Raw genomic sequence first — 15003 nt, forward strand, 5'->3', positions numbered from 1 at the left:
GCACTGTGCTAAGGTCTGTCATACAAATAATAAGCAAGCAAAACAGTCCCTGCCCTCAAGAAGCTTACATCCAAGTAGAGAAAGATAACACTTTAGGCAGCTAGATCTGGCTTTGGACTCAGGAGGACCTGAGTTCAAATCTGGCCTCAGACACTTAACACTTACTAGCTGTGTGACACTGGGCAAGTCACTTAACCCCAATTGCCTCACCAAAAAAAAAAAGATTACTGAGAAAGATAACACTTTAGAGGAGCTAAAAATGGGGTTAAAGGAAAAGAAAGGGTACCTGCATAGGGAATAATACAATGGGTTAAGAGAAGGAGGAGTTCAGAGATATAGTCCAGGAATGATTGAGGTGAAGCATGGATATAGACCAGTGGTGTCAAATTTAAGCAGAAATGGAGACAATGGATAGAGTGCCAGGCTTGGAGTCAGAAAGACTCATCTTCCTGAGTTCAAATTTGGCCTCAAATACTTCCTAGCTGTGTGATCCTGAGCAAGTCACTTAGCTCTGTTTGCCTCAGTTCCTCATCTCTAAAATGAGCTGGAGAAGGAAGAAAATGGCAAACCTCTCCAGTATCTTTGCAAAGAAAACCCAAAATGGGGGTCACAAAGTCAGACAAACCTGAAAAATTACTAAAATGTATATGAAAGTATTTGTATAAATATAGATCTAAATACATACATATATGTTATATTGTACAAATATACATGCATAATGTATAGCTGCATGTATTATACTACATATACTATAAATATATTACATACTATATATGCATATTGTACATTTTGTATATTGTAATGTGTATTGTACACATGTATATTGTAATAGAGTTTATATTGTATTATGCAAACACACAAATATAAGTACATGTATATATGCATACATAATATGTGTGTGCATATTTGAAAAGAATGGAGTTGGCAAACTCTAGACCAGTGAATGGGAAATAAGCCAGTTTGGCTTATTTGGGGGAAGGGATTGGTAGTGTGAGATAGGTACTCAAAAGTAGGCTGGAATTAATCCACAGAGGACTTTCAATGCTGAGCTGAGTTTGTATTTTATCATAGAAGTAATTGGGAGCCATTGAAGATATCTGAGCAAGGGAACGATATGGTTAGGCCTTTGCTTCGGGAATCTCATTTTGGTAACATACAACATTTGGTATCATTTTAACAGAGGATGGATTGGAGAAGGGATAGTAGAAACAGGGAGTCCAATTACGGTAGAAAGTTATTACTATAATCTAGACTTGAAAGAGGGTGGTATCCATGTAAGTGAAAAGAAGTGGGGGGGGCAGCCAGGTGGAGCAGTGGATAAAGCACTGGCCCTGGATTCAGAAGTATCTGAGTTCAAATCCGGCCTCAGACACTTGACACTTACTAGCCATGTGAACCTGGGCAAGTCACTTAACCCTCATTGCCCTACAAAAAAAAAAGAAGAAGTGGATAGATGCAAGAGAGGTTATAGAGGTAAAGCCACAGGACTGATTAGAGTGGCCACTAATTAGAGTGTTGTGAGAAGTGAAGGGTTGAGGATGACTCTGAAACTGTGAATGTGATTAATAGTAATACCCTCTAGAGAAAGAAATAAGTTTGGGAAATGAGTGGGTTTAAGGAGGAAGCTAATGAGTTTCACTTTGGACACCTATTTTTGAGAAACTCCAAGGGAAGATTCCCAGTAGTCAGTTGGTGATGTGGAAGTGGAGTTCAGGAGAGAGATGATAGTTGGCTATGTAGATTTGGGAGTTATTTACATAGAGATTATCAATGAACCACTTGCTGAGTTCATCAAGGAAGGATACATAGAGAGAAAAGGGCCTAGGCATCCATGCTATGGGGACAGGAATACAGTCAAGAACGCCAAGAAAGAAAGGTCACATGGGTAGAAGAACCAGGTCACGTAAAGAAGAGTATCCAAGAGAAATGGAGTGGTCAGCAGTGTCAAAAACTATAGAAAGGCCAAGAAAGGTGAGGACTGAGAAAAGGCCATGGGATATAGCAATTAAGAGATCACTGTAAACCTTAGAGGGAGCACTTTCTATCAAGTGGCAGGAGTAGATAGATTGCAAGGCACTGAGAAGTAAATGAGAAAAGAGGAAGTCAGGCAACAAGCATAAACGGCTTTCTTCTAGGAGTTTGTCTTGCAAAGTTTTGTTAAAGTTAGTGAATATCTCAAAAAGTAAGGAGTGATTACAAGAGACAGCATGTCTCTCTCAAGAGCAGGTCATTACAAATTTATCTTATTTCCTTTCTTGACAAGGTTACTAGATTGGCAGAACCAGGAAGTATAAATAGAGTTTAACAAGATTTTAGCAAAGCATTTGACAGTCTCTCATGCTATTCTTGTGGGAAAAATGAAGAGGTGTGGAGCAGGCAATAATTATGTAAATTTGGAACTGATTGGATGGTTGGACCCAAAGAGTAGACACTAATGATTTGATGACAGCTTGGAAAGAAGTTTCCAAGGGAGTGGTCCAGGGATCTCTGCTTGGCCCTATGCTATTTAACGTTTTTGTAAATGACTTGGACAAAAGCATAGATGGCATCATGCACTGAATAGATGGCATCAGATTTACAGATGACGTGAAGTTGGAAGGAATAGGAAACACTGGATAATAACTAGTGTTCAGAATGAGTTTTACAAACTATAACATGGGGCAAAATCTAATACAATTCCAATTGATGATTGTATGTAATGTAATAGATGAATGTTATGACATATATCTGGGCTCAGAAAATCAATTTCACAAATCCTAGTTGAGAAGGTATAACTAGAGAACAGTTCATTTGAAAAAGATAAGGGGTTTTAATGAAACCTACCATGTTTTCAAGTAGATGGGATGGAGCCAATAAGAAGGAATGAAGATGCATAGGGTGGATAGTCATCAGGGGATGGGAGGGTTGACTAGTATTCTAAGGTAGTGTGATCAGTGCAATATTAAAGTATCTGGCCTTCAGATGAAAAATGGGTGGGAAGACAAATCAGAGTGAGAAGAGAGTAGGTGAGTAGAGACGGATTTTAAGGAACCAGAGGTCATAGTGAAGGTGAAGAGTAGATTTAGCACAAACAGGAAAAGTGAAAGGAAAAGGAAATAGCCATTGGAAAGTAGGATTTCAAAACTTGGAATCTTGTATTTCATAAGGAATGGTCACCACAATATGAAGTTGAAAAAGGAGTAGAAAGGGGCAACTAGGTGGCGAAGTGGATAAAGCACTGGCCTTGGATTCAGAAGGACCTGAGCTCAAATCCGGCCTCAGACACTTGACACTAACTAGCTGTGTGACCCTGGGCAAGTCACTTAACCTTCATTGCCCCACAAAAAAAGAAAAAGAAAAAATAAAAAGGAGAAGAATGGAGGTGATTGGAATTGAGGCCACATTAAGATGGAGATCCATGCATGCAAGTGTTTGTAACCATAAAACATTATGAGGATCTTCTCTAATACTTTAGGAGGTCTTCAATCTCATCCTTGTGGATCGACTTCAGGGATGCAATTCCTAGCCTAACTGTGCCTATTCATACTATATGACTCTTGTCCCTGTGTTCTCATTAATCTCCCTGTGGTGTACCAGGGCTATGACTTTTATTTTCTTGCCATTGTGTGGTGAACAGTAGAACATGTGGGCTGTCCATGAGTTATCCTTCAATATCAATATGTGACTGGCCAATAATTTTGACAGGATAGGAGTTTGGGGACATGTTTCTCTGATCCCATCTTTTCCTGTGGGAAGAGTGTTGATTGGATTCAAAAGGAGCTGGGCTTAAATTCTGCTGACTACCTGTGTGATCCTTGGCAAATCCATTAAGTTTCCTAGGCCTCATTTTCCTCATCTGTAAAGTGAGAGTGTTAGACTTGATGGTTTCTGAGGTCCCTTTTAGCTCTCTATCTATGACCCTGAATCTCATCCTTTGCATTTGCATAATCCTTTCTTTGCAATATGTCACAGCCTGCTTTCCTTAATCCTTTTACTCCATCTGTTTACTTTTCCATCTTCCTCCTTCATTTCTTGAACAAGGTTTTTAGAATTAACACTCCCAGCCACCTTTGGGTGATTCTCAATTCCAGGCATATAATATCACCAGGAGAATATTGATGAAGATGGGCCTTTGTTTCAAGAAGAACTTTAGACTTACATGAACTAATGCAAAGTGAAATGAGCAGAACCAGGAGAACACTGTACACAGTAAAAGCAATATTGTACAATGATGAACTGTGAATGACTTTGCTATTCTCAGAAATACAATGGTCCAAGATAATTCCAAAGGACTCATGATGAAAAATGCTATCGACTTCCAGAGAAAGAACTGATGGAGTCTGAATGCAGATCAAAGCATACTTTAAAAAAACCTTTTTTTTTCTTTTTTGTTTTGGGGGTTGTTTTTTGGCATGGGGGGGTTCTGTGTTTTCTTTTACAACATAACTAATATAGGGGGAAAGAACCTTAGGAAAAAACAAGCATTTTTTAAACACCTACTATGCACCCTGCACTGTGATAAGCCTTTTACAAATATTATTTCATTTGAATCTCACAATCCTGGGAGGTGGTATTATTATTATTTCCATTTTACAAATGAGGAAACTGAGGCAGGTAGCAATTAAATGACTTCACCAGGATTACCCAGCTAGTAATGGTCTGAATCTGGATTTGAACCCAGGTCTTCCTGTTTCCAGGCCCCATTCTCTCCACTGCACCATGTAGGGGACAGAAGTATAAGGAGTTGTTATTCTTACTGTTGTTGAGTCTTTTTAATCACGTCTGACTCTCTGTGACCCCGTTTGCCATTTCCTTCTCCAGCTCATTTTACAGATGAAGAAACTAAGGCAAACAGGATTAGGTGACTGACCCAGGGACACACAGCTAGTAAGTGTCTGAAGCTAGATTTGAACTCCCAACTCCAGGGCCAGGGCTCTACCCACTACACCACCTAGCTGTCCCATGTTATTCTTATCCAACTACTTCAAATAGCTCTGGAATCTAATCAATTCGGGTATTCCCCCAGTGATGCAGATTATAATTCATCTACACCTGCCCATCCTCAGTGACTCGACTACATCCTCCCATAATTTTACTACACAGAATTCACTGTGCTGGATATCTTCTTTGCTTTGCTTTTTCTTGACATTACAAAGTCAGTGGAACACACAGCTGTCCACTGATTATCCTTTACTCTTGCCACATGACCAACACATCTTCTTTTTCAATGGTACATTCCCTTGATGACATCCTTATTCCTGTTCTTCTAGGTTCCTTCCATATTTCCAACGTATTGCAGCCTGCTCACACCCACCCTGAGCCCTGCCATTGCTGGCTGAATGACTATTGTGATAATCATTTATACACAAATAATAATAATACTGGCTGACTTTAATATATTGCATTATGGTTGGCAAAGAACTTTTGGGAAAATACTGTCAAGTTCCTGGAAACTACTTGGATATTATGGTCCTGAACTGCTAGGCTTATCATTTCCATTTCCCTCATCTTCTTCATTCATTCATCACCTTCTGCTATTTGTTTCACTCTACCATGATGATTCACTGGGATGTCCCTAGGCCATGGCCCCATTTTGCTGGCTCCCTTCTCCCCTCCCCCCATGAACCCAACAAAGTGGAATTGTTGGGTTTAGCATCCATAGCTCCTTTCTTGGAAACCCTAGCTCAGTTTGTTGGTCTCACTAAAGGAGTTTCTTTTGCAAACAATTGTTTTCCATCCATCTTGGCCTCTTATCCAGACCTGGGTATTGACAAGGGAAATGTTGACTTTAAGAAGGTTAAAGGTGCCAGTCCCCAGCAGCATCTAACAAATGGGTTTCAGTGACAAGGAGGAATTGTTGTTTTTTTCTGGTTTCAGAAGAGCCAACTGTCAGGAAGATGTAGAGGGCAAACAACCCCCCCGAGGGGCGGCTGACAGACACAGGCAGCTGCTGAGGGTGTCAGGGGGCTGCAGGGCCAGCACATTCTCACCACCAAGAGCACTGGCCCCTACCCACCTACCTCTTCTCCATATACCCCACTGCTCAGTCCCATTCCATTCCACAGCCCTGTTTCCAGGCCCCAGGGAGAGAGAGAAAGAAGAGAAGAGCATTTACAAGTGATAGACCACTCTGGACAACTTAGGGTAGTGCTTGGGCACTCTGGGCAAGCCAGCTGCTCAGGCCCAAGTCAAGGATGCAATCACAGCCGTTCCTGGGTCAGGGAGCCTGATCTTGAAAGACTTTCCTGTGTTGCCCAGTAGCATCTCCTTTCCATCCTCCCACAGACAGCTTTTGGTGCTCACAATCTGATCCAATTCCCTTGGACTTACCCTTTCCCTCTTTCTTCCTTTAGAATGAACAATGATCATGTGGTTTATTCTTATGGCCTATGATTCAGGACCACAGAGGCAGTGTGATGCAGTGGTTAGAGTTCTGGACTCAGAATCAGCAAAGATGTTCTTGGCCCTGGTGACAGGTGTGTTTGTGGTGGGAGACATTCAGCCATTTAGGCCTATTCCAACCAGGAAAAACTATATTGGAAGAAGCCAAGAAGGAGAAGCTATATCAGAGGAGGACACCTTTATTATCTCATGGAAGGGCCTAACTGTCCAGAGATTGTGGAAAGGCTCACGAAGCCAAAAGGCAGAAGGAGACAGAAGGTCTTTATACTCAGCTCCTCAGCGACCTAACAAGACCACTGTTGCCTTCGGGGAATGACCCTGAGCCCTCTCTAAGTGTGTCCAGTTATAACAGTAACATCAATGATGATAATAATAGCGGGGCCAATAAATATGGTGATAGGGACATAATGATAATAATAGAGAAGCAACAATGAATGGACAAGAAAACCAGTGTTCAGGTCCTACCCCCGACACAGACTGGCAGTGTGGCCCTGGGTGAGGGACTTAATCTCCCAGCATCCAGAGGCAACTCTCTAAGGCACACAGGTGCTGACCTGTAATTAGTGGAGGGATTTTCCTCACTGGGAGTGCCCCATACCAGTGAAATCATGAGTCCTTAAAAAAAAATAATAACAAATCCTAGCCAACAATAACAACAGTTGACATTTATATAGGGCTAGAGGGTTTCCAAAGCAGTTGACGTGTTATTTCATTTGATCCTGGATCATAACAACCCTGTGAGATGGATTGGTAGCTCAGGTATTATCCCCATTTTATAGCTAAGGAAACTGAGGCTCAGAAAAGTTAGGTTACTTGTGTGCGATCATATAACTAAGTACACGGAAGAGATTTTGGATCTAAGTCTCACCTGAATCCACCACATACTACTTTGCAGCTCTCTTTTGTGAGGGAGGGAAGCCCACCCCTTTCTGTGCCATTATGTATGTCACTCTCCTATCCTGAAATTCCCTTTCTCACTGCCTTGATACCAACCCATACCCCTCATCTCCTTCCCAACTCTTTCCCTTCCAGGAAATGTTTCATGAGGAGCTGCCCCTACGTCTGGTCACATGTTTAGTTTGGGTCTCCTTAGTCCTAAAACACCCAGTTTACACCACATTAACATAATAAGCTGCTTTTTCATTTACGTATGTCCCATTTCCCGACTAAGTTGTTAGGTCCCATAGAAAAAGAATGATGTCTTTTTCTTACCTAAGCTTTACAAGTATGAACTGTCATAATACCATGCATCCTCCACAGACACGCACACATCTACACACTCATCGCCCGATGCTGTACAGTGCTCTGAGAGGTGAAGTTAAAAGCCTAGCCTCCAGGCATGGTTCTGTCCACGTTTGTGGCACCCAGATCCTATTGCTCTGGCCCATGGAGACATTCCAGATGGCACCAGCCGCCCAGCTCCTCATTAGCAGGAGAGGAGTTCTGCTGCCCATGTGTGTGGAGTGTTATTTCTCCAAGAAATTACAATAACTCTTCAGGAGCACTGCAGGGCAGGGGGGATTAGATGGAATGATGGGCTTGATTGAAATATCACTCAGGAGTGATATCTCCCCAGGAGATCTCAGATCTCCGTTACCAGCTAGTCCAAGGAATCCATCCCTAAGGTGGGTAGATGATGGGGTGGGAAAGTCCACAGGCATATTCTGGCTAGAAGAGCAGTGATACGATTAATATTATAGGCAATAGCCTGGGCACAACTTATAATTCCTTTGCCAATGATAACTCCTCTGGAGAAGTCAGGCCTTCTCCCTCTCTTTTCCATCACAGATGGTAAAAAGCATTGACATGAAAAGGGGAGGCTGGGGGTGGGGAGGGCAACTAGGTGGCACAGTGGATAAAGCACCAGCCCTGGATTCAGGAGGACCTGAGTTCAAATCTGGCCTCAGACACTTGACACTAGCTGTGTGACCCTGGGCAAGTCACTTAACCCTCATTGCCCCACCCAAAAAAAATGAAAGAAAAGAAAAGGGGAGGCTGAGGTGGGGGGGGGGGAGCCAAGAAGATGGGGGAGGTGGAGAAGCAAGGCAGTGTGAAGGCAGAAGATACCTTCCACTGGAACTTGGGAAATTTCTTCAAATCCTGTTTGTGTGAGGAAGAACCAGCCTCACTCCCTAAAAAGGCTTGCGTTAGCAAGTCTATTGATAGGAAGGGAGGTATCGATTCTTGTGTCAAGTTACTAAGAAAGTGAATGAACCCTCCACGGAGCAGAGGATGGCATTCTGCTGGTGTTTCACAACTCTGTCTTTATATCTAGGTTAAACTGTGGTCCTCTATCAAGACTTGGGCAAAATCACTTAAAAATAATTTTGACTTTTGAAGTCCGTATGAGAAGGGCCTTTAAATCAAATGCAGTCAGCAAGCTTGTCTCTTGCTTCTTATTCCCTGGAATTTGGCATCCGATGGATTCTGGCTCTGGTTTAAGGCTTTTTCCAAATCCAAGACTTGGGGAATTTTGTTAACAGTGCAATAAAAATAACTTAATAGTGTTACAGGGAAACATGAAAGACTTTCTGTGTGTGTGCTGCTCTCTCCCCTTTAAAAAAAATACATACAATGTTTCTTTAAAAAGTCTCCATCTGCAAATCCCATTAGATGTGCATATAAGGTTTCTGATGATTAATAGCTGACTGCTTTGCTTTGGTTGGAGGATCTAATGTGTGCAGGTTAACCCCTCCTTCCCCTCTCTCACATTTCACTTCAGAAACTTGTCATTCTCTCCCCAGCACAGTATTTAAAAAGTGTCTCCCCAGCCCCCCCGTCCAGCATTCACAGGAGTCTCAGGGCCTTGGGAAGTGCATTTGGGCTGGGCTGCTAGCGACTCCTACCCAGCTGGTGGGTCTGAGCCAGGACAGTGAAAATGTTCATTGACACCCACCGCTTCCCAACAAATACATTTACAATAGAACCAAAATAAACAGGCTGCCTCGTTAGAGGGTGGGAAGTTAGGGGCTGAAGTTTTATATAGGTGGAGAAAGAGAGATCTGGAGATAGATTTGCTTTTTTTTTGTAAGTTAAAGGGAGGGATTTTGTTTGGGGGTTTTCTGGGTGGGTGTTCTGTTGTCTTGAGTGGTTTGTATTTTTTTGTGGTTTCCTTTTTTTAAAAAATCTGAATTAAAAAGGGTAACAACTAAACCCGTGGGAGGACTGAGCACAGCACCGCAGCCGGAGACGCAGATGGATTCAGCAGCCAACAGCTGTATGAGGGGCCCCCATTCTCCAGCCCCGCTGTGGGGCTGCCTGCGGAGCCCCCATTCTGAGGTCAGCGGGCCAATGGCACTGCCCCACTACCCTCCTGCTCCATTCTCCTTCCACCAGAAACCAGACTTCCCAACGTACCCTGACTTCTCTGCCTCGTGCCTGGCCGCTGCACCCCATAGCCTGCCCCGAGAGGAGAGGGTCCTTGCTGACCAGCACCCTGCCTTCCCACAGCCCCCTGACTGGCATTTCCCCGGCTCTGAGGCCCGGAGAAGACTCACCCCAGGCCCAACCTTGAGTTCTGGGGAGGTGGGTGAAAGCAGCCCCGGCCTCATGGATGCTGTAGGGAGCCTAGGGGAGGACTATGGGGTTCCTGGGACCACTGCCAATGAGACTGAGAAAAAATCATCAAAAAGGAAAAAGGAAAACTCAGGTAAGTGGCATGGGGGAGATGGGAGGGGCCAGCACTGGGGCAGATGGGCTTTTATTTGCTGTGTGAGCTTGGGTAAATTGTTCAACCTCTCTGGGCCTAGTTACCTAGTCTGTAAAATCGGGATAATTACCATCCTCAAAGGATCCCTTAAAGCCTTGTCTAGTTTGAAGACTTATTCTAAGATTCTACACCCTATGTATGGAAACATTGGACCAAGGAAAGGTGATGCTGGGAAAGGAAGGAAAGGCAATCTCGAGGGTCTAAATCCTATGAAATAGTCTCTGGAACCAAGGGAAGGGATAGATAGCCAGGCAGAGTTGAAGCTCAGGATAAAACAGGAGACTCGGACAGATCCTCCAGGTGATACCACAATGCCTCTGAGTCCCTCTTCTCTGTGACCTGCTCAATAACCACCTGATTCTGAATAAACTCCAAATCATATGGCAGGCACCACACATAGTTTGTCCTTAAAGAAGTAAGGGACACTTGGAACCCAGTGACCACTTGCCTAAACCCATATCTCCTTGATGGTGACAATTATTTGGATTTGGGGCTTCAGTCAAAACTCTCCATCCAGCATTTTTGCCTGTCAACCCAAATAAGACCGAGGAGCAGGGTTGACTGCAAGAGAATGAATGAAGGACTAGGGAGTGGGGGAAAGGTGGGACTCGGGGATGGGGAAGAGGAAGCCAAAATCAACAGAAAATTCAATGTCCCTTGGTGATTTAAGGAAGGGTTAATCAAGGTCAGAATCCCATGAACCTGGTGGTGAAAGGAGGAAGGATCCCAGACTCTCGGGGTTAGAGGGGACCTCTGTGGCCATCTCAATCCAACCCATAACTGGAAAAGAATCCTGTCTTCCACATACCAGATGAGTGATCATCCAGCCTGTGATTGAAGGCCTCCAGGGAGAGTGAACGAGATACCTCCCACAGTAGCCCATGTCACTTCAGTATGACGAATTGTTTGGAAGTTTTTTTCTTTACATCAAGTCTAAAGCAGTTTCTTTGCAACTTGCAAACTCTGATCCTAGCTCTGTCCTCTAGAGAGAGAAAAGAGGTTGGGACTAGCATGGGGGCAGGAATGCATGGGTGCTGGGATACCACTGGGCAATGATTCAGTGTTCTGGCACAGGTCAGAGAATGTAGATGAGGTAGAAGTCTTCCTCGTCTCTCACCCTGGAACAAAGACGGGTGAAAGTGGCACCACTTCATGCCAAAGTACCCAAAGAGCAAACTCATTTACCCCAAAAGCACAGCTCTCTGGCCTGGGGGATTGCCCGAGATTTGGGATGGGATCAGGAAAACCCATTTCATTGTTAAAATGCAGCCATGCTTTAGGGAACCCTCAAGCTGGATTGAGGTCAGAAATCCTTTGCACTAAAGGCAGATGGGTAGAATGAGCCATGGAGCTGACACTGATCACAAAGCTAGTAATTTACTTGGTATTGGAGATCTAGAAGTACCTGAGAGGAAGAATGGTCTTGATGATGCCTTAAATTCATCCTTTTGCTGTTGTTCAGTTGTGTCTGACTCTTTGTGACCCTGTTTTGGGGTTTTCTTGGCAAAGACACTGGAGTGGTTTGTCATTTCTTTCTCCAGCTCATTTTACAGATGAGGAATCTGAAGCAAAGAGGGTTAAGTGACTTGCCCAGGGTCACCCGCAGCTAGTAAGTGTCTAAAACTGGATTTAAACCCAGGAAGATAAGTCCTTCTGCCTTCAGGCCCAGAACTCTCTAATCCAGTGTGCTACCTAGCTGCCCCCCAGAATTAATCATTAGCCACATTAATGTTTTCCATTGTGATATTGATATTGCAGGAGAGTTGGGATCCTTGCTGCTACCATTTCACCAGCAATGCATTCTATAGTTGCAATGGGAAATCTAGCTATGATGGGAAACTGAGTCCTTTCCATCTTCTTTCCGTTACCACCTTCCACCACTCCACCTCTTTCTCCTAACCAAGGACAACTATCGGTGGGTCTGTAGTACTGTAGTCAGACTTCACCGGGCAGACCCCAAATGAATCTGTTTATTCCTTCATTCACACACACACACACACACACACACACACACACACACACACACACACACACTCCCCCCTCCAGAAAACCTGACTTCTGCAGATTTTATAGGTCACCAAAGAATTCATCCTCCAACATCAGCTCGCCAATGGTCATTAAAATCAAACCAAATGAGATTATGTATACAAAGAACTTTGTAAACCTTCGGTCAAATGAGTTTATTTATGTCAAGCACTTTACTAACCTTAAAGTGCCACGTAAATGTAAACTCGTTCTTATTATTATTTCCTTCTATTCCTTCAGTTCCAAGGTTCTGAGAGAAATTGTCTGGGGACAAGTTGCTAGCCTGGTTTAGTGTTCGGTACACCCTTACTTGGGTGAATAGAATGATGTTGTTTCTGTTGAATGAAAGTTTCAATTATTTGTATATTATTTATTATTTGTCATATTATTGCCTCATCCTTATCTATCATTGTCTTTATCATTGTTCCCTACCTCCACTGGTGCTTAGATAGGCAATACGGTCTGCTGCCTGGAGTGGATTCAAGAACTTTCCAGGCATGATGGGATCTGGCTGGGTTTGTGCTCTACTGGCCTAAACCTGTGCATTCCCTCCATGTCTCATCAGAACAGGGCAGTACTAAAGGGTGTTTTCACATGGCTCTCTGTATGAGAACAGGCAGGGAGAGAGAGAAGGAATCTGATTTCATCAACTTAGGAAACTTTGTTGTTATTGTTTAGTTGTTCAATTGTGTCCAATTCTTCGTGACCCCATTTGGGTTTTTCTTGGCAAAGATACTGGAGTGGTTCACCATTTCCTTCTCTGACTCATTTTCCAGATGAGGGAACTGAGGCAACAGGGTAAAGTGACTTGCCCAGGGTCACACAGCAAGTAAGCGCCTGATGTCAATTTTGAGCTCAGGTCTTTCTGATGCTAGGTCCAGAGCTCCATCCACTGAGCCACCTAGATGCCTAGACAACTACCTTCATTGATAAAAACCAGAGGTTATGGGGCAGCTAGGTGGTGCAGTGGATAGAGCACTGGCCCTGGAGTCAGGAGCACCTGAGTTCAAATCCGGCCTTAGACACTTAACACTAGCTGTGTGACCCTGGGCAAGTCACTTAACCTCAATTGCCTCACTAAAAAAACAAAACAAAACAGAGGTTTATCTGTGATTTATGGTCTTAGAAAGTTGCCAGGGGCATTGAGGTGCCCACAGTCACATAAGCCATTATGTGCCGGAGGCAATACTTGAACTAGTGCTCCTGGATCCCAAGTTGGCCCTCCAACCACAATGCTATGACCTCACCATGTGGCAGTCAGAACAATTAAAGGCTCCAAAGAAATAATTTCCTTTATTTAAAAAAAAAATGGCATGTTTTAGGGGTCTTTAAAAAGCCTTATTATTAAACAATTTCCAGAATCTCAATTAGATATAGTGCTTTTGCACATACTAATAGATTTTTCCAAATATATTCCTGTATGCTAAGCAGAGGGACCCTTCACAACTTCAGTGTAATCTCCTTTCCATTCTTTCCCATCTTCACTAGAGTTCTGGACTCAAAATAAATCAGCTCCAGCACTAAATTGGAAGGATCTCCTTTTGTATTATTACTGTTTCTCCTCCTTCTCTCTCGATTCTCTGAAAAGGGAGTTTATGGGGGCCTTCCAGTGAAACAATGAGTGAAAAGTGTCTGGGATGGGATGGGGAAGGCCCGGAGATTGGTCAGGATTTGACAAATTTGCTCCAATTATTTTTCATTGCCATAGATAGCCAAGTACTCTTGCCTGGTGCTTGCAAATGGTGAGGGTACTTCATTGAGTTGGGTTGAATGCTCCTCTGTGTTATTCCGGTTTTATTATTGTACAAATAACACACGGAGTGATTTTGTTTAGAAAGTCATTGCAATAACAAGGTCTCCATCCACGGAGGTGATGTTGCCGAGCCACCATCAGGAGACCATATGTTCCGAGTTGTTTTTTCTATAGCAGGGTGGGTTGGTGCTGTTGTCTGGTCCTCCTTGGGAAAAACAGCACATATTTATGAGGTGAGGCTGTCAGTGGCCCTGGGATTTCATTCATTCCCATATTGCCCCAGAATGATTATCCAGCCCAACACAGGATATGTTATCTTATGTTTTTAAATGTAATAATAATAATTAATAATGATAACATTTATATAATGCTATGTGCCAGGCACTGGAATAGCTAATAGCTAGCTTTAATATTTGCAAAGCACTTTACAATTATGATCTCATTTGACTCTCACAACAACCCTGGGAGGTAGGTGCTATTACTATCCCCGTTTTACATTGGAGGAAGCTGAGGCAGACAAAGGAATAAGTAATTTGCACAGGGTCATGCTGAGGCTGGATTTCAATTTCAATTTCAATTTCTCTATCCACTGGGATTGGAATCAGAGGACCTGAGTTCAAATCTCACCTCTCCCACTTACTACCTGTATGATCTTGGGAAAACTCTTGAAAATCTCTAAATCTCAGTTTTCCTCTTCTATACATGGAGGGGACTGAAATCAATAACCAAACCTCTCTATATTAATCCCCTCATGAATACTAGGGAGGCAGTGTGGCAGCATGGAAAGAGTATTAGCTCTGAGTTCAAATCCTACTTGTGATACATACCAGCTATGTGACCTTGGGCATATTACTTAATTTTTATGAGCCTCAGTTTCCTCAAAAGAAGAAGGTTAGATTGGACGACCTTGAAGAACCCTTCTATTCCAAATATATGACCCTATGGCCTTTAATGTCCCTTTTAACTCAAAATCTAGCATCAAAATACAAACTTTCCCCAAACTAAGCAGGTGCATTTCAGCTCCAAACAGAACTTATCCCAGAGAAAATGCTTCTACCCCTTCACCCTGTCACTGACCCCAAATAACTCAACATGTGGTTATCTCTCATCCCTAGCATCCCTGAATAGCTTAACC

At 43.2% G+C, this 15003-nt stretch overlaps 1 protein-coding gene across 1 annotated transcript in view; it reads left to right on the top strand.

Moving 5' to 3' along the window:
- The first annotated feature begins 9576 nt into the window (after positions 1-9576).
- Positions 9577-15003, top strand: part of MEOX1 (mesenchyme homeobox 1) — a 31420-nt gene continuing 25993 nt past the window's right edge. The window contains exon 1 of the mRNA XM_043963916.1: positions 9577-10030. Coding sequence (XP_043819851.1) covers positions 9577-10030 — 454 coding nt within the window. The remainder of the gene's footprint in view (positions 10031-15003) is intronic.

Source organism: Dromiciops gliroides, chromosome 4 (assembly GCF_019393635.1).
Source record: "Dromiciops gliroides isolate mDroGli1 chromosome 4, mDroGli1.pri, whole genome shotgun sequence".
Classification (NCBI taxonomy): domain Eukaryota; kingdom Metazoa; phylum Chordata; class Mammalia; order Microbiotheria; family Microbiotheriidae; genus Dromiciops; species Dromiciops gliroides.